This window comes from Lates calcarifer, unplaced genomic scaffold, assembly GCF_001640805.2.
Source record: "Lates calcarifer isolate ASB-BC8 unplaced genomic scaffold, TLL_Latcal_v3 _unitig_1715_quiver_2043, whole genome shotgun sequence".
NCBI classification, from domain to species: Eukaryota; Metazoa; Chordata; class Actinopteri; family Centropomidae; genus Lates; species Lates calcarifer.
Window position 1 is genome coordinate 8,501 of NW_026115710.1, and position 21,701 is coordinate 30,201.

Consider the following 21,701-nt stretch of genomic DNA (forward strand, 5'->3'; position numbering starts at 1 on the left):
AAGCAGCTATTTACTTAGTCACTTGCCAATATGAGAGGGGACCAGAGGTTACGAAAGGAGGACACGGTTAAGAATTAAAAGTCAACACCATCGGAATAAAGTTGATATTGGACTGCGTCAGCCCAGGCTTGAAGAACATCTTTGCAAACCTTAATTGTTGTTTCTGTCAGCATACCAGAAGCCGTGCTGAAAATAGAAACGTCAAGTTTATCTCGGGACAGCGAAGGACTTAAACAGGTTCATAGTATGTGTTCTGATCAATAAACGGTAACAATGATCAAGCCTTTGTCTATCAAAATTACCTCAGACCACTTGCTGCTGTGTGTCTTCCTGTGTCTTCTCTGGGTAAGTTTTTTTTTCCCTTTTCACTTTGATAGCAATCAGATAGTGTAACTTTACTCAGAAGCAGGTTACCCTCAACAAAAGGAAACTATGCAGTCAAAACCACAGTAAAGGTTCAATGCATGATATGCATCAAAATGAAGTTTAGGTGTGGAATTACATTGTCTGAAGTGTTAAGATGTACAGAAGACCAAAGAAGACAGTTTCACAACACAAGAATGATGGCCTTTTTAAGATGGTGAAATATGAATAAAAGTTTTCCCATCTGTTCTCACTCACTTCCTCAGAGAGACAAAAGCAGAAATGAGGAAATAGCTATTTAAAAAAAAAAGCTGTATTTCAGACATGTATTATTATATTGCATTCTAGACACTGTTTTGTGTTTTGTATTTAGAAAAAGATAAGAAATTTTAAAAGTTATGATGATGTGTGATTGTTAGGTAACTATTGTACACAGATATATCTGTATTTAATATATGTGATGTGCTTCTGCTTAAAAAGAGGCAACGGTGGGCCAATTGAGTCTGAATCAAGTTTTACACTTTTATTAGTGTATTTTAGGTGTTGTTATAATGTTGTAGATTTGGAAATACAAGTACAAAATGCAAAAAAGAATTCCGGAGCATAATTTGCATTTGTCGTTCTCTGACGCCTCCTCAAGGTCTCTGCACATCACGTAGTGCAAAAAGTTTTGTTGAGCTGTTTGTGATGTACAGTTTTGTGATCATATAGGATATCGTTAAAAGTACAGTTGAACACCTCTAAACAGCAGTGCTGTGTTTTTGAACATTATGATATGAATACAAGCATTAAGTAGAAATTACATTCACTCAGAGACTGTATTAGTGTTTTCTCAGCTGTGTAGTTCCACAGTCAGATGAACACTTCTAACTTTTTACATTAAACTTTGGGTTTCTCACTTTGCCCTAATGTATCTTATTCTGTTTTTAGGGTACGGCTTACTCCAACACAACATCAACACCAAGTGCAACGCTGACAGCAACCGTAAGAAATGTAATACAAACAAAAAACTGACAATTCTAAACATTTTTGGGCTTAGGCAATTCTCTTCTCCCAGTGCCCCAATGAATCTTATTCTGTTTTTAGGGTACCGCTGACTCCAGTACAACATCATCAACACCAAGTGCAACGCTGACAGCAACTGTAAGAAATGTAATACAAACAAAAAACTGACAATTCTAAACATTTTTGGGCTTAGGCAATTCTCTTCTCCCAGTGCTCCAATGAATTTTATTCTGTTTTTAGGGTACCGCTGACTCCAGTACAACATCATCAACACCAAGTGCAACGCTGACAGCAACCGTAAGAAATGCAATACAAAAAAAAAAAAAAAAAAAGACATTTCTAAACATTTTTGGGCTTAGGCAATTTTCTTCTCCCAGTGCCCCAATGAATCTTATTCTGTTTTTAGGGTACCGCTGACTCCAGTACAACATCATCAACACCAAGTGCAACGCTGACAGCAACCGTAAGAAATGCAATACAAAAAAAAAAAAAAAAGACAATTCTAAACATTTTTGGGCTTAGGCAAATCTCTTCTCCCTGTGCTCCAATGAATTTTATTCTGTTTTTAGGGTACCGCTGACTACAGTACAACATCATCAACAAGTGCAACGCTGACAGCAACCGTAAGAAATGCAATACAAAAAAAAAAAAAAAGACAATTCTAAACATTTTTGGGCTTAGGCAATTTTCTTTTCCCAGTGCTCCAATGAATCTTATTCTGTTTTTAGGGTACCGCTGACTACAGTACAACATCATCAACAAGTGCAATGCTGACAGCAACCGTAAGAAATGCAATACAAAAAAAAAAAAAAAGACAATTCTAAACATTTTTGGGCTTAGGCAAATCTCTTCTCCCTGTGCCCCAATGAATTTTATTCTGTTTTTAGGGTACCGCTGACTACAGTACAACATCATCAACAAGTGCAACGCTGACAGCAACCGTAAGAAATGCAATGCAAAAAAAAAAAAAAAAGACAATTCTAAACATTTTTGGGCTTAGGCAAATCTCTTCTCCCTGTGCCCCAATGAATTTTATTCTGTTTTTAGGGTACCGCTGACTCCAGTACAACATCATCAACAAGTGCAACGCTGACAGCACCTGTGAGAAAAGCAATGGGAACGACAGAAATGACAAGCACACAGTCAACCACTCTAATGACACCCATTCCAACAACAAGATCACGTAAGTATGAGCCACTGTCCTTTATCTTTGGTTGGTAACATGCTTGTATTTTCTTGTATCATAGTGCAGACTTATGTGAATGCCATTAATTACTAATGATGTGGTAAACATCTCACACTTAACATTAAAGCATTTAAAGTTGTTTTTTACTGGTAGTTGATGTCTAAATATCTGAATCATGTTTTGTTGATGATATGCAAATCTAGATAAACTGTCATGTTAAGCTGTACTTTGAACTTTGAAGTATTATTTTAGTGATTGGTCCTGATCAGATGAGTGAAATGAAACTTCTAATATCATTAATATAATATCAATATACATCAGTTTTAAAAATTGAACTTTCTCATAGTTTTTGCTCAGTGTCTCTTTACATCTTTAGCTCCTCATAATCCCAAATACAAGAAACTAGAATACTGGAGCTGAATTCTTTTTTTTTTTTTTTTTTTCCATTATTTGAAAAAAACACTAGTGTTCAGTGAAAAGGAGAAAAATGTCACTGCAATAGCAGAGGATATAGTGATAGACGTAGTCTCAGGACTTATAACTGCGACAAAATACAACTTCACTCTCTACACTGTGTGTGACAGTGTCAAGCAGTAGAGTAAGCCTCACTGCAGTCACTGGTGAGAGAACTTCCTGTCATACAACCATAAAACAGGAGCCAGCACAGAGCTATGTAACAACATCTCATTTAAAGTTTCTCAGTAACTTCTTTCTCTTTGCATTCCTAGCTCCTCCTAATGCAGAGAACTTTCAACAGACTACACAAAATGAGACCAGTATAACTCTGCAGTGGAAAAAAGTGGAAAACATCCTCAACTATACCCTTGTGTTTGGTGAAAAGGAGAAAAACGTCACTGCAACAGCAGAGGATACAGTGATAGACGTAGTCTCAGGACTCACAAATGCAGCAAAATACAACTTCACTCTCTACACTGTGCGTGACGGTGTCAGAAGCAGTGGAGTAAGCCTCACTGCAGTCACTGGTGAGAGAACTTCCTGTCATACAACCATAAAACAAGAGCCAGCACAGAGCTGTGTAACAACATCTCATTTAAAGTTTCTCAGTAACGTCTTTCTCTTTGCATTCCTAGCTCCTGCTAATGCAGAGAACTTTCAACAGACTACACAAAATGAGACCAGTATAACTCTGCAGTGGAGAAAAGTGAGGAACATCCTCGACTATACACTTGTGTTTGGTGAAAAGGAGAAAAACGTCACTGCAACAGCAGAGGATACAGTGATAGACATAGTCTCAGGACTCACAAGTGGGACAGAAAACACCTTCACTCTCTACACTGTGTTTGGTGGTGTCAGAAGCAGTGGAGTAAGCCTCACTGCAGTCACTGGTGAGAGAACTTCCTGTCATACAACCATAAAACAGGAGCAAGGACAGAGCTGTGTAACAACATCTCATTTAAAGTTTCTCAGTAACTTCTTTCTCTTTGCATTCCTAGCTCCTCCTAATGCAGAGAACTTTCAATGGACTACACAAAATGAGACCAGTATAACTCTGCAGTGGAGAAAAGTGAGGAACATCCTCGACTATACACTTGTGTTCGATGAAGGGGAGAAAAACGTCACTGCAAAAGCAGAGGATACAGTGATAGACATAGTCTCAGGACTTACAAGTGGGACAGAAAACAACTTCACTCTCTACACTGTGTTTGGTGGTGTCAGAAGCAGTGGAGTAAAGCTCACTGCAGTCACTGGTGAGAGAACTTCCTGTCATACAACCATAAAACAGGAGCCAGCACAGAGCTGTGTAACAACATCTCATTTAAAGTTTCTCAGTAACAGAGAGATGTTGCTCACTGAATAATTTGACTATTGCTGATATTCAAATTCAAGATGCATTGTCATATTCAACTCTAGATGTAACAAATTATAATTTATTATTATTATCATTGGTCCTGTTTGTCAGTTAAATAAATGTAAAACTTGCAATAGCCAATAGACACATGATGATTTTAGAGATTTAAGAGGACTGATTTCTCTTTGCATTCCTAGCTCCTTCTAATGCAGAGAACTTTCAACGGACTACACAAAATGAGACCAGTATAACTCTGCAGTGGAGAAAAGTGAGGAACATCCTCGACTATACACTTGTGTTCGGTGAAGGGGAGAAAAACGTCACTGCAAAAGCAGAGGATACAGTGATAGACATAGTCTCAGGACTTACAAGTGGGACAGAAAACAACTTCACTCTCTACACTGTGTTTGGTGGTGTCAGAAGCAGTGGAGTAAGCCTCACTGCAGTCACTGGTGAGAGAACTTTCTGTCATACAACCATAAAACAGGAGCAAGGACAGAGCTGTGTAACAACATCTCATTTAAAGTTTCTCAGTAACTTCTTTCTCTTTGCATTCCTAGCTCCTTCTAATGCAGAGAACTTTCAACCGACTGGACAAAATGAGACCAGTATAACTCTGCAGTGGAGAAAAGTGAGGAACATCCTCGACTATACACTTGTGTTCGATGAAGGGGAGAAAAACGTCACTGCAAAAGCAGAGGATACAGTGATAGACATAGTCTCAGGACTCACAAGTGGGAAAGAATACATCTTCACTCTCTACACTGTGTTTGGTGGTGTCAGAAGCAGTGGAGTAAACCTCACTGCAGTCACTGGTGAGAGAACTTTCTGTCATACAACCATAAAACAGGAGCAAGGACAGAACTGTGTAACAACATCTCATTTAAAGTTTCTCAGTAACAGAGAGATGTTGCTCACTGAATATTTTTGACTATTGCTGATAAAATAATGTGATTGAATTTAACTTTTCATTTACTTAAAACACCACTCAAATCCCATTATTGTGGTAAAAGCTCTCAGTTGCTTTTCTCTAATGAAACTGTCAACTGTCTGTCTTTTCAGCTCCTGAGAGGGTTAACATGGTGAGAGTGACACAAAATGACAGCAGTATAACTCTGAGGTGGGACAAGGTTAACAGCATCTCAACATATGTCCTACTATATGATGGCAATGATGGTCCAGTACGGGAGGATATCAGCGCGCTTCCTGAAGACATAACTGTTACACATGTCGTCTCTCCGCTTACTGCTGGAAAAAAATACTATTTCATTCTCACCACTGTGTTTGGGGAAGTCAACAGCACTAAATACACATTTGAAGCTGTGACAGGTAGGTGATCTCTGAATATTCATATGTAGTCATATGTTTTACTTGTGATGCATAAGTCATTAGACAAATTGTTGTTTTTAACTGTACCTTTAACTGTACTTTCTTTTCATCAGTTCCACCAAAGGTGTCTTCGGTTGATGTGACTGAACGCTCTGTGACCAGTCTAACTCTGAACTGGGAAAATGCGGATATAAACTGGACGTACTTGCTTCAGATTAATGGCAGTACTGTGACATTTACCCAGGACATATACCCAAAAGTGTCATATTCAGTCTCACCTCTCAAACCTGGGACACAGTATAACTTCAGTGTGATCACAGTGTTCTCTGGATTCAACAGCACAGCTTATGAAGCCTGCACAGTAACAAGTATGTGCAGACACTCTATCTCTTAAAACTGTTAAAAACTGTTTTGAATAGATATCTCTCAGTATGAATGATAAGATTTTGTTCCACATGTAATTTACAAAGAGCCTACAAGTCCTGGTTCTGTAAAACTAAGCTGTCTGCAGTTATTTTCTCATTCATTTCAGCCATAGACTGCGCCAGTGTGCCCTGGCATGTCACTAACTCATCGATCCATGGGATGGTTGAAGGCTTATTCTCAAATGCAACCGCCACTTATGAACAAACTCACATCAGTCCTCAAGGTAGTAATGTGTCATTTACTGGCCTCGTCCCTGGCGCAACCTATAACTTGTTCCTTGAGTACGAAACATGTTCTCAACGCTTTCCACAATGTCACCACACTGAAACAGTGCGTAAGTATAAAACTTTCTTACCACATTAACATTTTGTTTGTCTGCATTTCCCATAGAAATAATATGAACTACTAGCATGATGTTCCTCAATCTATACTTTAAGATGAAAGATTTCACAACATTTTAACCATAATGGTAGTGGAAGGTGCCTGTTGCTTTCATGTAATTAATTGAGGCATGTTTATTTTTTTCATACACTTGAAACCAAATAGTTATTCCAAGGGAAAAACTTCACAGGATTTGTCAAGAAACCTTCTATACCTTTTATTCACTACAAGATTTTTAAAATCATTTTATCTTTAAAAAGTGAGAAAATAGTGAAATGCTGTAAATGTATTTTTGTGTGTGTGAGTGACTAATCATTTCAGTGAATGATTGTTTCAACACTACATTATGTGGCATTACTGTGTGATGCTGGACTATTTCTTTTTTGATGAGAATAGAGGGCAAACGCATTTTTTTGCTATGGAGGGCAAATTTTAGAATGGTGGGTAATTGTCATCAAATCTCTGTGTTTATAGAATAGAAATGCATGAGTTAATCTGTTTGTTGATAAGTTATATCTTTGCACTGTGCCGTTATGTGTTGTTAGTGATTGTAAAGGCATCTTTCTTCTTGTTTCACTCAGGTCCTTCAAGTGTAAGTGCTCACTGTGATTACTTGGGAGCTGGCTATTCCATCTCTGTTGTGTGGATTAAACCAAATGGTGTGTGGACTCAAGTGGAGGTCAACGTTTCTGGGCAATCTCACCCAGTACCTGCAAATGGGGAACAGAGTATTCAAATATCCGGATTCCAACCTGCCCGAACATATGAAGTAACTGTAGATACACTGTCTGGGCATGTGAGGAGTTCTGCACCATATGTTTTTCTGTGTGATACTGATCCAAGGGGTGAGTCAAAGTGAATATATTGCTCCATATAAATACTATTTAAATGTATTTCCTAAAATAAAAGATTAACAATATATTCTCACTTTTCCTAGTATTGTGATTTTTTTCAGTTATTGTACATGACTTGCTTGTTGTTTCATTTAGGTTCTTTTAATTGTCACCTTTTTTCTTCCATTACAAAATTCATCCCAGTGGTAAAATAAAGATAATTAGTCTTTGATCCAAATGAGTTGTGTTGTGTTGAGCACTGTATATTTCAAACATTTAATCAAGATTTTACTTCCTATAGGAGTAATTGCAGGATCAGTATTTGCTGTGCTGCTTTTTGCCCTGGTCTGTCTGGCTGTCTTCCTTGTGTTAAAAAGACCAGATTTAATCAGGTTGGTGCTGCCCCAGTGAGAACACTATAGTTATATTATATCCCAGGAATTTACTTTGTTGGACTCAGTCAGTGAAGCTCTTTGTTTATTTCCCACAATAGAAAAAAGTCATTCATTGGTGGGGCCAAACTGTCTAATCCAAAGAGCAAGTAAGTAAACATTTCATCTCTTCATCTTTTCGTCTCAGTGTAGTAAAATGACTTAATTCGATCTTGTACAATGAGGTATATGTTACGTGTATTTTACTTTTTTTAGAGCTATATCTGTAGCAGAGTTTCCAAACCACTTCAACCAGTTAAGTGCGGATGACAACAGAGGATTCAGCCAAGAATATGAGGTGCATAAAAAAACGAATTGTATTTCGTTCTTCCTCTTCATTTTCTTCCTGTTTCCGTATGGGATCATAAAATTGCGTCTGTATAATTGTGGTACTATTGAATTTGTTTTCCATTGACCTTTGCCTAAATCACACGCCATGTCATCTGGCCACATTATGCAGAACCTTGTTCCTGTTGGCACAGAGCAGACACGGAAAGCCGCAGTTCTACCTGAAAACAAAGCGAAGAATCGTTTCAACAACGTCCTGCCATGTAAGCCTGTCCTCTGACTGCTGAACCTCCCTATCATGAACAACAGAGACTCATGAAATGGTCCAGATCTACTGACCTATTCTGTTTTGTTGTGGTCCACTGCAGTTAAACCGTCCTCTGCTGTTTCATCCTAGATGACTGGTGTCGAGTGAGGCTAAATACATCAAATCCCAATGGGACCTCTGACTACATTAATGCCAGTTACATGCCAGTAGGTATTCATTCATTACTGACTATCATTTAATAAAGCTCTATCTGTAATTATAGTTCAACACTATACATTAAGACTGGAAATCATGACACAAGCTCAGTAAAATCCTTTTGTAAGTTAGGACAGTTTTGATAAGCTTGAACCATTCACTATCTGGTGTTAAGGTGTGACAGTTCAAAGTTAATAGTTGCTAAAACATTCTATTCAAAACAGCCTAGCAATTTATGCTGACTTTCTGCAAATTCATAAAATGTTGATAAAAATAACATATAAAATGGTGTTTTATTTCATACTGAACAATGTGGCCCATGCTGTATTGAAGCGTTAAAGTGTACATACTGTATTAACTTTGATAATTTCTTCTCAGGGCTACAACAGCAACAGAGAGTACATTGCCACACAGGGTCCTCTGCCCTCCACCGTCAATGACTTCTGGAGGATGATTTGGGAACAAAGAGTGAAAGGCATCGTCATGGTAACCAACTGCATTGAAGGAGGACGGGTGAGTCTTCAGGAAAATCTGATGTTTTATCGTCTGATTTTATGGAAAGATAAATCCTGAAATTTTATGAGCTGTTGTGAATCATTTGCTCTTTCGGTCTATTGCCACAGCTACATTGAAACAACAAGTTGTTTTTTTTTTTTTGTATATTTTCTTTTCTTAGACCAAGTGTGAACAATACTGGCCTGGAGACGGCAAGCCTTGCCATTACGGAGAGCTCTTGATCACCACCAGATCTGAGCAACAGGAGACCAACTGGACATTGAGGGAATTTAGTTTGAAACATGTATGAAACATCTCTAAAAGTTTTATGGTGTAACTAAATAGGTTGGGTTTTAACATTTCTCTGAGTCATGAAGCCAAGCAAAGAAAGTAAATTGTGACTGTGCCTACACTGAATTGTCAGGAAGCAAATAACCATTTATAAAACATATATTAAATGTATTTTTCTTGTTAATGTCCCCTGAGATGTGTGTTTGAATTTTCACACATTTCTTTTCAAAGAGAATAATATTTGTTGCATGTGATTAGAACTCCAAGCATCATTTACCAGCCACTACATTGTTTCAAAACAGAGAACTACAGTATTTGAATCTCTCTTTGTGAATTCTCTTAACAGACAGAAACCTCAGAAAAGCGGAAAGTGAAACATTTTCACTTCACAGCTTGGCCGGACCATGGAGTCCCTCAGGGCACCAAAATCCTGATCCAGTTCAGAGAACTGGTGAGATGGCATATAGAGAGAGAAGCGGATGGAGCACCAACTGTGGTTCACTGCAGGTACAGGATAAATGCTTCTTTTATGTCTTGAAAGTAACCTATACCATTTGTTGGGTGCTTTATATGGGAACCTAAATTCTCATTTAAAGATGCTTTTATTGGCATGAAAGTAAAGTGCCAAAGCATGAAAATACAATTTAGCCAGTTACACAACAACATAAAAATAATTCAACAAAACCAAGATCGATGCACACGCACACACATTTAAGTATAAATGATGATATACATTAAACAGCAAGCAATGTGCCCCCTCCTATGTTATTTTCAATTTTTCTCCTCTTTTCGTTGAATTATCTATGTTTTAGCAGGAAGTGCATTTCTGTGTCAACCCCAATTGTCGAACAGTGGCCACATGTTCTGTTTTTGTTCGTTTAGTTAAATTTGTGGTCAGTGAGTCAGGGTCTGTCTCTGCTTTCTATCTCTGACAGATCTAATAGCTCACCTTTTGCTGTGTTCTCTCTCACAGTGCTGGAGTGGGGAGGACAGGCACTATCATTGCCCTGGATGTGCTACTTCAGCAGCTAGTCAAAAAAAGGGGAGTGGGCATCAATGCTTTTGTGCACAAGATGAGACTGAGTCGACCATACATGGTGCAGACAGAGGTAAAACTGATCATGTTGACTTGCTTCACCCAGGGCTATCACTTCCTTAGTTCGATGTTTAGACACAGTTGGTGGTATTGGTACAAGCACTCATACCACAGCATGAGCTGTGTTTAGATTTCCATGTAGCTGCATTCCATCTTCTCAAAAACATTGTACTTTACTATAGACACTTTAAAATAGATTGTCATGATTATTATTTATTTAAGTCCTGTCCTTGTATCAAGGTCTGAGAGAAAATATTCCAATCATGAAATAATAACAGAAAACCTGCAGTGTGTGGCATTAGGTCCATTGATTGCACTGTTTTTATGTAACACACTAAGATACAGTATGCTAAGTTTACTTTTCTGAGTAAGAACTGAAATCTTGATTTCAGTCACATTATCATAAGCCTCTCTGCACCACTGTATATGCACTTTTTTGGTGAAGCTTTATTATATGTGCAAACACAAAAGCTTGACCGATATTATTGGGAAACTCAGGCTTGTAAACAGTGTATACTGTGGTCTGCACACAAGGAAGTATTAGCCAGAACACAATGTATGTACATATAGTAGACACTCTACACCCAAAAGAGTTCTGCTTTTCGAATGACCAGCAATTTTTATTTCCTTTTAGTCTCAGTACGTTTTCCTGCACCAGTGCATAATGGACAGTCTGCAGCCAGACGAGAAGATGGAGGAGAACATATATGAGAATGCAGACATGATATATGTCAATGCCACAGCGCTCCGAGAGCTTCAGACAAATGGCTAAAGGCAATAAGATTGTCAGCTGCAGTCAGTCTTTTATGCACTTGATGAAAAGCTAATTGTGAAGTCAACATACTATATTTTGTTATTAACTATAAAAAGATTTACAACACATATTTACAGTATATGCATAGAACACTTTAGGTTTTATTTAACTTTTTAATTATTGTTCCTTAAATCTGCTAAATGTGTATCAGCATTATTATTATTATTATTATTATTATTATTATTATTATTACTATTGTGTGATGACACAACACTCCAGATGACGAAAGAATGTTTTCAAATTACATTTATTAACAAAAATAAATGTAAGTAGAAAAGACTGATTTTCCTTTTGTACAAGACATTAAATATTTAGTAGTAACAAAAATATCTGAATGTGTTTTTACAAAGTCTGCAAACAAGATGAAAAACCCAGTGTGCACATTAGTGTCAAACTGAACAGTATCAGAAAAGCAACGAGCCCAAAACTTTGAATACATCTTGCATCGTAAGCTGAGCTTTAGTTCCAGTGTTTGTCCTCCATGTATCAGTATGTCAGTTATCCTCTATGAGTTATCCTCTATCCTCCTCTGTGACGTTGTTACCAGATGGGTCCTGGCTACTGGAGACTAAAGTGAAGTTATTGGAGATGAGTTTCTGTCTGGCTGTTAGGGCCTCAGGGTCGATCTTTTCTGATGCAGAATGCTGCTTCCCCGGATGCAGGGGTTCAATTTTCCCGGCTGCGGGTGGGGGAGGGACAGAGAACTTCTTGGCGATGTTGTGCAGGACGCAGCACGCCTTGATAATGTTTGACTTTTTGTCCAAAGAGGTTTCTTGCGCAAAACCAAGTTGCATCAGACACCTGAAACGCCTCTTCAGGGAGCCGAGCGTTGTCCGCATGACGTCTTGGATCTTTGCATGGGCCTCATTGAAGCGGGTCTCACTGTCGTTCTCAGGTTCTGACACAGGAGTCAAGACGTGTTTGCTCAAGTGGTAGCCTTTCCCACCTTTATGACAAACACAAGACAATGCAGTTAATACACCTTTAGAGAAACAAAACCATCAAAAATGTTCATCATATAGATTGTAATGTAATGTCTCTTATTAATGCAGGTGAAAATAAAGAGGTAGTACAGATTGTGGAGGATATAAACTGGCCTTGCAGTTTGCCAGAAATGAAACTTGTAGCTGAAACACTGATCTGTCACCCATGATGAAGCAGCGTCACTAAAGCAGGTTCAGGGCTAAATAGAAACTTAAAGGATACACATCATTTCCTGTGCACACTCTAAATGTACAGCGGCTTCAAAGTGTGTTAAGACCCCTTCACTTTCTGCACACTTTGAGTTGTGTTGTAGATTTAATTTGAAAGGGATAACGTTGCCATTTTTGCCCATTTACGCTCATCACACGACAAAGTGAAAATATGTTTTTAGAAATGTTTACAAATTTATTAAAAATCCAAAACTGAAATCTCTCATACACAAAAGTTTTCACACCCTTCACTGCGACTCTTTGTTGTGGTCACTTTCATCCTGTTTGCTTAGATAATCATTGAGATGTATCTGGAACTTCAGTTCACACTGCATGTCAGGAGGTATAAAACCATTTCTATAGCACCATGGGTTCAATAATTCTGAAATTGAAGAGGTTTGGAACTACTAGGAATTGGCCGTCCAGCCAAACTGAACAACTGGGCAAGACTGGCCTTGGTCAGGGAGGTGATCAAGAACCCAATAATCACTCTGTAGTTTCAAGAGTCATTTGCAGAGATGGGTGAAGGACGACAAGCTCAGCATCAGTCAGGCCTTTGTGGTAAAATGTCTAAACGGAAGCCACTTTGAGTAAAAGGCATGTGACAGCTCACTTGGGAGTTTACCAAATGACATTTAAAAGTTTCTCTGGCCTGATGAGACTAAAATTTAACTCGGAGCAGAACAAACTCTGCGTCTTCTCTCCTTCACAGTTTTGTGTTTCCTCGTCCCTCTCCTCTTGTTGCCAAGAATATGTGCAAAAACTGAAAGGGTTGTTACTTTGGAAACCACTGTGTATATAAGGTGAGAAGCAGATCCCCTGCACCAATGACAACTGGCATTTAGGATAGTGATTGTAAAGTATGATTGTGTTGAATGGGCTGTTAGAAGATGGTAGTGACAGAGTATCAGTGTTAATGTGATAATCTTCACAATTATTGAGTGCGAAACTTTATTTTTGACTTTGGAAATGGTGCTTTTGATGATGTTTTAACTTTCAGTGGTCTACTTATTAGCTTTTTCCGGAGATTTCAGCCACAAGCTGTGGTTTTCTCTGGAAAAAAGCTAAGAACTTTTTTTATTTTCATATTTTACATCTTACCAATAACCCAATAGGGTCCGTGCAACTCTTTCTCGATCTCCCTTCCCCTGAACGACGTGTCCCACATTTCCTGCTCAAAGGTGCTGCCCACACAACATTTCTCAAGGCTGAGTATGTTGCCGTCGGAGTCGCATATGATCTGGCTCACGATCGACGTGTAACCCAAGGTGTTGACAAAAGACCTGAAAGTGTTCTTCTCATAGGGAGAGGCTCGGATTTTGAAGTGAGCTGGAGCCAGGACGCCCAGCACATCGGGGATGCCGCAGACTTTCTTTATCCTGGAGGCGACGCTGGCTTTGGCGTCCCGGGTCAGCGGGAATGAGATGAACTGATCAGCCATCCCCGCGATGACCCCGGAGATTGTGCCTATGATGGTCGGGGAGGACTCCGCCAAGCTCGACCCGAGTCTCTGCAGGACGGCGACGGAAGAGGCTCCGTGTGCGTAATAGTTGAGCGCCACCATGACCATCACGTCCACGGGCGACGTGGGTTTGTCCTGAGTGACCGTCCACATGCGGATGCGGACGGCATCTGTGATGAAAGCGATGCAGGATCTGGTGAGGTGGAACATCTGGAACAAAGCTTCGTCGTCGAAATCGTCGAAACAGCTCGAAGTCCCAAAGTCTGCGTCGCCGTGTCCGAGGAGTTCCTCCTGGACCGCGAGCCACACCGGGAGAGCAAAGGCCATTTGTTTACTACTGCGATGTGTTTACACACACACACACACACGTGTAACTCTGGCAGTAGGCCCGACAAAGATTACCGGAGAAATAATAACAAGTGACGACTGTCGTGGAAGCACGGTCTTCTTCTTTCATGCTTAAGCAGTCTGCAAAGCTGTGTGTTACCGCCACCCAGTGGACAAGAGTAAAACCACAAACACATTCAGCTTAATTTAAACAAATAAATATATATATTTACATATTTTTACATTTTGTAAACCGTGTGTCTCTTTATGCCACAGTCCTCAAAGCACTGCCCCCTTGACTTGTGTGACAGTCCAGGGCTTTCAAGTCCATGTTATTTCCTGGTTTGTTGCTTTCCCTCTCTGTAAGAAATACATGACATTCTTGAAATGTCATGTATTTATTACAGTTGTGATTTATGCCACCTTAATGTTGTAAATCTGAATGAGGTCATTTCTGACACATGCTTAAACTGCTCCAGCACCTGTGCTTTGTTGGATATCATGAATATAAGATGTTATTATTTATTTTATATGATATTAATGATATAAAAAGTGTAGTAATTGCACAAAATATTAATATAAAAGTCTGTAATTTATTGAAAAATAATCATATGGTACCTTTTTCATCCAATGTACAAGTTGCTCTGACAATTGTGATACTGTGTTACATCACATTTGTCACTGTTGTTAACACACACACACACACACACACGCCACACACACACACGCCACACACAGAGTTTTGCCCAATATAGACAGCAACACCAAAAGTCAGTTCATTCATTAGACCTTTGCCCCATGTTGCAATGTTCCTGCTAACACATAAATATAACAAAACCCTTCTTTTAAAAACAGGGAGTAAACACACTATAACAAATCCTCCAGCTGCTTCACGTCTCCTCTGCCTCTAGCCAAAATCAGTTTCTGTTATCATTTGGGTGACAAGTAGAACATTTTGTTGACTTCACTAATGGAAACATCTTTCAGCCTGGGTATTCCCCCTTTGCCATGGCCTTCTGTCCTCTGGCCTTGAGTGTACACATCTGTGACAGAAAGGAGACATTCAGGGGTGTTAAGGTCAAGATGAAATATGTTGATATCTTTATTATTCCTGGAAGAAGGAATTGTAGTACTAATTACCGGAAAGTGGAGGCTAGTATGACAGTAATATTAATATTACTGGCCATTGGAGCACAGATCTTGCTAGGCTGTAAAATTGTATTGTTACCACGCAGTAGGTCACAGTTAGCACATGGAAACGCTCTTACCTGTTATGTTATCCACAGAGTCAAGTGGTGCTGTGCTGTACATGTTAACTCCAAACAGCAACAGCACAAAGATCACTAATGCAACCAGGAAATAGATTGGTGCCGCAAGAGCCCAGTATCTACACAAGACAAAAAACAAATTCAGCTAACAGATCATAAAACCTCCAGCATGAGACATGTATTTCTGTGTCTTCAGGTGTGCATTCTTTAAACTGTAAAGAGAGGGATCGTTATTGTAACTAATATCTGATTAGGATGTTTTCTACTTACTTTTGAGGCCAGTAAGTGAGCCCTATTGAATGAAGCCACTCCTCTGGTATGAAAGCCCACAGGCAATACAGAACTGTGAAGAGATTAAGCAAAGTAGATATGAGTTTTGTTTTCATATTTGTAGCAGATTCTTAATTTACTACAAGCAAAGTAAATACATTTTAAAAAGTCCTACAGACATCAAAAACATCTCACAGACTTGGCAACAAATTAATTAGATCATTAACCTCACTTCTTAATTTAAGTATTTAAAAAAAAAAAAAAAAAAAAAAAAAATTCACCACATAATGAAACTGTAAGACTTTTGTTCTTGGCTATACAACTGTTGCTTTTTGAGTTTTGCCCTTTTTGTATGAAAATAAGTTTTTCATACCCATGTAAGAAAAAAACTATTGTTTCTGTATCTTTTGCTTTAAGTACCAATAGCATTGTGTCTTGCTGTACTGAATAAAAGATGGTGTGTTACATAGTTACATAAATGAGGTAAGTGTTGTTCAAAAACCCCCTGTCATGTTCCAGAAAACAACATTTGACTTACAGAAGCCAAACTGTGAACCAAGGAAGAGAACAAAGCCATAGATGGCCCTCTCAGGCAGAGGAGAGGGAGAGTTTTCCACCATGATCTGAAACCACAACAAAAACAAAGAGATATGAGGAGGCATAACGACCAAAGCAACATGCTAAGCTTCAGACACAAAGTTTGTTGGAGTGACCTACCTATAAATACGTATGAGTTTGGTTCATTTAGCTACTGCTGATGCCTGTCAAAATATTAAACCAGATAATTTTCTATCAACGCACAGCTGAATGTGCCGAAACTAAATAAAAAGACGTTATAATCCACATGTCTACAAAAAACCTTGGCTATTCTCTTTCTTTAACAAAGTACAGCTGTCAAACATCCACAACACCGTCGCTCCATCATCTGCCCTGCATTGTGTCCCACATAATATTTGGTACGATGTGAAACAGTCACTAAAGACAATGTTCCACATTTGAAATGAAAAACAAGGGAGACTGCAACACGTCGGGTTCTTTAACGTATTAACATAAAGTGAGAAAAGACAATGGATATAAGTGGAAAAAAACGCACCGTAGTCATTGTATTGTTTAGCTTCGAAAATAACCAGACGCGCTTATGGTTTCCCCGGACATATTTAACTGTTACACAGCTCGGAAATACACGGTTCAGCATGGCTTTTGGAGTACCTGAGGTTTACTACTGAGCAGTTTTATTAGCCGTTAATGAAGACGTCCGACAAACTCCAACGCGCTGGTGCCGCTACACGGTAAAGTTACTTTGAGGAAGTATTTCATGGAGAGACAGTGTTGACTGTTACTTACGTTGCCTGGTAAACAACAAACAAGTGACGGAGCTCTGATAGTCTAGCGTGGCTGAGGACTCTTAACAGGCTCCACATTCTTCGACCAAATAATACAAAATATTTCGCTGAAAGTGGCCGTAATGTCCAAAGCGAAGGCAAAGAGAACAGTCTCTACAGCTAAAACACAACAGAATAAAAACAAAAATAACACTGCGAAAAAGAAACACTTTTTTGAAAGGAAATTTAAAAAGAAAAGGCCTCTGTCAAACGACCCAGGAAAAGCGCAACCTCCAAAAGATGCCCAATTGTTTTCTGCCAATTGGAAAACATTACAAGAGGTAAGTGTTTGGTCTGTGTCTGTATCTTAGTGAGAAGTTTACGTGTGATTTCTGAATCCTATATTTGTCTTACATTTAGTAATTTGCTGAAGTTTCTTCACGACTTTGCAACTCTTCCACAGATATTAAAAGCCAGTCAGCCAGAGAAGAAAGAACCTGTGACACCAAAATATCAGAATGGTGCTTTGCAAAAAAAGGAGGCTAAAGAAAATTCTTCTAAGAATATTTCCAAGAGCAATACCGGACCCAAGCAGAAAGACACTGGGAAAAAAGTAAAGCACAAAACTGTGTCTAATAATGTCCCCAAGGACGCTCAGGTGAGCTTGAAGGTTCCGGCTGTCTCACAGACAAGTCACCCCACTGCTCCAAAAAGGAAAAAGGACAGTGGAAAGTCAAATAGCGAACAAGCAGCCAAGAAAACAAAGTCTGACGTTGAAGAGAGGAAACCCACAGAGTAAGTATGCAGCACTAGTATCTGCTAATATTCAGGTCAAGGATAAGTTTGTCTGCTAACTTCATCTTGTTCTTTTGTAGAGCGGACCTTTGGTTTGATGACGTGGACCCTGACGACATTGAGGCGACAATAGGAGCAGAGGCAGCAGACATCATGAGGAAGAAGCAGGGCATTCATGACACCAAGGACACTGAGAGCGCCCTGGTCAAGGAGAAAGCCTTTGAAGGGTGAGTGATGACAAAGTTAGTTTTGTATTGGTGCTGCACAGATGTGCTTCGAAACATGTTTAGGCAGCAATCACATTATACTCAAAAAGATAAAGGACAGGTTGACACTTTGATACTCAACCTCACAAAAACATCCATATTTTATAGGAATCAGAATGGAAATCCATAAATTTCAGCAAATGAAACAAAAGCAGAGAGAGTGTTTCTTCCCAGCTTTAACTCATCAGGTAGCAGGTTGACATAGTAGTGACGACTTTCCTCTCTTATCACCCTGGTTGCCACTCGCCAATATTAGTCTCACCAGAGCTGTGGCCATCGATTGTGAGATGGTGGGAGTTGGTCTTGACGGAGAAGACAGCATCTTGGCGCGCGTGTCCCTCGTGAACCATTTTGGGAAATGCATCTATGACAAATTCGTAAAACCCACAGAGAAGGTGACAGACTACAGGACAGCTGTCAGCGGCATCCGACCGGAGGACATCAAAGACAGTGAGTCATGAAATAAATTGTAATGAACAATGAACAACTTCATGAGAAAGTGAAACAAGTGTTGAGTAATTTGCTTGCTTCACTGCAGGAGAGGATGTACGGACTGTACAAAGAGAGGTAGCTGAGATCCTGAAAGGCAGAATAGTGGTTGGACATGCCATACACAATGACTTAAAGGTAGCCTGGATGTAATATCTGAGAGGGAGCTAATTTTTTATCTTTGAAAATAACTAGGAATGTGTTAACCAGTCTTAAACCCCTCTTTCAGATTTTGCTCTTGGATCATCCAAAAAAGAAAATCCGGGACACTCAGAAGTATAAACCCTTTAAGAAGATTGTTAAGGTAATCCTGTGACACAAAAGTTTACAAACATTCATGACTGACTCTCATATACCTGTGGATCCACCTCCCTGTCGAAGGTTCTGGACCCATTCATGAAGTTGGTGATAACAAGATGATTTTCTTCTTTCAGAGTGGACGACCCTCACTGAAACTCCTCTGTAGAGAAATCCTCAATGTGAAGGTTCAGCAGGGTGAACATTCATCTGTAAGTCATCACCACATTAAACACAACTCCCACTTACAACTTTCAACACAGTTCAATCCACATCAGTTTTTCAGATGATAAACAGTAACTATGATCATGGTCTCTATGTTTTGCCCTCCATTTCCAGTAACAACAAAAATCCCTTTCACTGTTCTCCAGGTCCAAGACGCACAGGCCACCATGAGGCTGTACACAATGGTGAGAAAAAATTGGGAGGCAGAGATTAAAGCCAATCAAAAGAGCAAAAACTCAGACAAGAAAAGCGAGAGGAAGCCTAAGTGGCCTAAGAACAAGGGCAAGAAACCCATGGATTATGAAACCAGAACCAATCTGCAAGAGGACAGATCATCTCCAGATCAGATCAGACCTGAGTGAGATGATCAGACATCTGGTTTTGTTTCTGGAAAACAAAGGAACTGCAAGTAGACATTTGAAACTAACAGATGTGGAACACATAATATGGCATAAAAGTATGATACTCTATCACAACAGTCCTAAATGATGAAAAACAAACCATTAAGAATACCAAGGGGAGTTAAGATTTGCATAAGAATGTTTTTTGTTTTTTTCCCCACTGTTTTTTTGTCAGCCTCAGCTCCAGGATACAAAAACAACTCAACAGGGGTGAGAGTCTGACACTGAAGTTTTCTTTTCGGGGTATTGGAAAATATCATTTCCTGATGTGCTCTTCCCAGCAGCTGGAGGCAGATGTTGAAATACTGCTCCTTCCAACTTCCCTGACAGAGCGATCTTGAGAATTCATTACAGTGTCTAGTAATGCACTGGTGATGTGTTGCTTTGCATTATGGTTCCACTGTTGTTCAGATCTTTGGTCTCTCATGACTTGATTTGTAATAGTTTGATTCCTGGTTGCCTTAACAGTTGAATTTTTGGAAAAGTATGAATTATTTCTCCTTATTGTTTATAAATCTCCTTAGTGATTCCATTTTAGCCAATGACAGACGTGAACAGACATATTCTTGATTTGTCTGGTCAGGTCACAAACAGACCTCTCCAAGAAGCAGGTCAACAGTTAGTTGAGCTGCCGATAAACACGTATGATCAATTATTCCATTTGTTTCCAACCACAAATTCTGCAGTTTGAGACAACAGCATTGTTTTTTGTATCATTCTTACCACATGGAAGACCTACGTTGTCCAACTCCAGAGCAGCGTCTCAGACATGGTGCACAGTCGTTCTAGACCAACAATCTATACTGTATTGCCATCTTTTTGTTCATACCCCGAGCCTTTGATTTCTCCAGACCTTCTCAGATTGGCCAGATGCAGAAATCAGACATACAAAGTTTTTGTGCATAAAGACTTTTTTACCAAATTACATCACGTATGTATTTGTATTTGTATTTGAGTCTCATATTATGGCATCTCATGTTATGGTCTGTACTCTTCTATAAATGTGTGTCTTATGCTTCAACAGCGATAGAGTGAGGGAGTTATGCTCCTCATGTGCCCACAGTATGTCAGTGTGATTTGTTGCCCTTGTTTGATGGAAGGTGTGCCCTAGAAACCTGCACCCTTGGTTGGAAGAGTCCGGGCTTTCAATTATATCCGTAAGTTATGGAGCCTTGATCAGATATTAGTGGCCTTAGGAGGATTAAAACTTTTTTTTGTCATTCTAAGATGAGCTAATGAGGTGAGGGACAAGTACCTTCAGTATGAGAGGAAGGATGAACTGTTCTTCCTGATTGTTTCTGCTTCTAATGCTAGTATATTGTGTGCTAAATGTGTGCTTCATGGTTGGCTTTGTTCTCAATGGCAAACCCTGCACAGATTGTTTAATACCATGTTTGCATGCATTTCAGAGTGGGGATTGTGCCACTTTAGGAGTGACAGATATAATCTGTAATTTTACATTGCATTATCATTATATATAGAGATGTCGTGCATTTTCCAGAAAGACAAATGAGTGGTGGCTAGTCCACAAAATAAACGGTGAACAATCAAGGAACTTCACTACACTGATGCAAAACAGTCCTTCAAATCCAAAATTGCCGTAAGTCTTTCTACATCAAAATCTGTAGAGTCTGCTGACAAACAGCAGCTTTGTACTATAAAGCAAAAACAAAATGCAAATGATCTTTTTCATGGTGTTTATACTTGCATTGGTTTGTCATTGATTATGGCACCATAGTTTGTGAATACAAGTCTGGCCCTCTAGCTGCCAGAATTGTAAAAATATTCATGAATCTAAAATACGACAGCATGCTATGGAAAATTGCTGACAGTGGATAGATGGATAGATTTTGTGTTTAAGATGCAGGAATTACAACAAGTGACAAACATTTAAAAAAAAAAAAAAGTCTTTTCAGTAAATGAAACAAAAGCAGAGAGAGTGTTTCTTCCCAGCTTTAACTCATCAGGTAGCAGGTTGACATAGTAGTGACGACTTTCCTCTCTTATCACCCTGGTTGCCACTTGCCAATATTAGTCTCACCAGAGCTGTGGCCATCAATTGTGAGATGGTGGGAGTCAGTCCTGATGAAGAAGACAGCACGTATGTCCCTTGTGAACCATTTTGGGAAATGCATCTATGACAAATTCGTAAAACCCACAGAGAAGATGACAGAC

The 21,701-nt window shown here is 39.2% G+C and overlaps 4 protein-coding genes across 53 annotated transcripts; 2 read left to right on the plus strand and 2 right to left on the minus strand.

The window, feature by feature from the left end:
- The first annotated feature begins 13 nt into the window (after window positions 1-13).
- LOC108890256 (receptor-type tyrosine-protein phosphatase H) lies at window positions 14-11,488 on the plus strand. 50 transcript variants are annotated; one of them, XM_018687104.2, is made up of 28 exons: window positions 14-345; window positions 1,294-1,356; window positions 1,450-1,515; window positions 1,609-1,665; window positions 1,775-1,831; window positions 1,938-1,991; window positions 2,097-2,150; window positions 2,256-2,309; window positions 2,416-2,551; window positions 3,283-3,537; window positions 3,646-3,900; window positions 4,009-4,263; window positions 4,562-4,816; window positions 4,925-5,179; window positions 5,427-5,693; window positions 5,807-6,061; window positions 6,226-6,453; window positions 7,082-7,345; window positions 7,635-7,725; window positions 7,827-7,874; window positions 7,981-8,062; window positions 8,225-8,315; window positions 8,450-8,526; window positions 8,894-9,028; window positions 9,192-9,314; window positions 9,648-9,808; window positions 10,275-10,410; window positions 11,032-11,488. In XM_018687104.2, the coding sequence occupies exons 1-28, from the start codon at window positions 274-276 to the stop codon at window positions 11,167-11,169; spliced, it is 3,984 nt and encodes a 1,327-aa protein (XP_018542620.1). In that variant the 5' UTR covers window positions 14-273; the 3' UTR covers window positions 11,170-11,488. The 50 variants fall into 50 exon arrangements, with proteins under 50 accessions (XP_018542620.1, XP_018542624.1, XP_050923524.1 ...); XM_018687108.2 differs by having other exon boundaries at window positions 1,450-1,506; XM_051067567.1 differs by lacking the exon at window positions 4,562-4,816.
- LOC108890259 (putative nuclease HARBI1) lies at window positions 11,443-14,633 on the minus strand. The gene is made up of 2 exons (XM_018687123.2): window positions 13,506-14,633; window positions 11,443-12,157 (listed from the first exon to the last, which is right to left on the minus strand). The coding sequence occupies exons 1-2, from the start codon at window positions 14,191-14,193 to the stop codon at window positions 11,724-11,726; spliced, it is 1,122 nt and encodes a 373-aa protein (XP_018542639.1). The 5' UTR covers window positions 14,194-14,633; the 3' UTR covers window positions 11,443-11,723.
- A 133-nt stretch (window positions 14,634-14,766) lies between these two features.
- Window positions 14,767-16,672, minus strand: LOC108890261 (phosphatidylinositol N-acetylglucosaminyltransferase subunit P). The gene is made up of 5 exons (XM_018687128.2): window positions 16,449-16,672; window positions 16,270-16,354; window positions 15,732-15,804; window positions 15,462-15,580; window positions 14,767-15,236 (listed from the first exon to the last, which is right to left on the minus strand). Exons 2-5 carry the CDS (start codon window positions 16,349-16,351, stop codon window positions 15,124-15,126), a joined length of 387 nt encoding a protein of 128 aa, XP_018542644.1. The 5' UTR covers window positions 16,352-16,354; window positions 16,449-16,672; the 3' UTR covers window positions 14,767-15,123.
- A 211-nt stretch (window positions 16,673-16,883) lies between these two features.
- On the plus strand, window positions 16,884-21,073 carry LOC108890254 (RNA exonuclease 4). The gene is made up of 8 exons (XM_018687102.2): window positions 16,884-17,394; window positions 17,517-17,848; window positions 17,929-18,075; window positions 18,371-18,564; window positions 18,653-18,741; window positions 18,833-18,907; window positions 19,038-19,112; window positions 19,272-21,073. Exons 1-8 carry the CDS (start codon window positions 17,197-17,199, stop codon window positions 19,485-19,487), a joined length of 1,326 nt encoding a protein of 441 aa, XP_018542618.1. The 5' UTR covers window positions 16,884-17,196; the 3' UTR covers window positions 19,488-21,073.
- The last annotated feature ends 628 nt before the right edge of the window (window positions 21,074-21,701 follow it).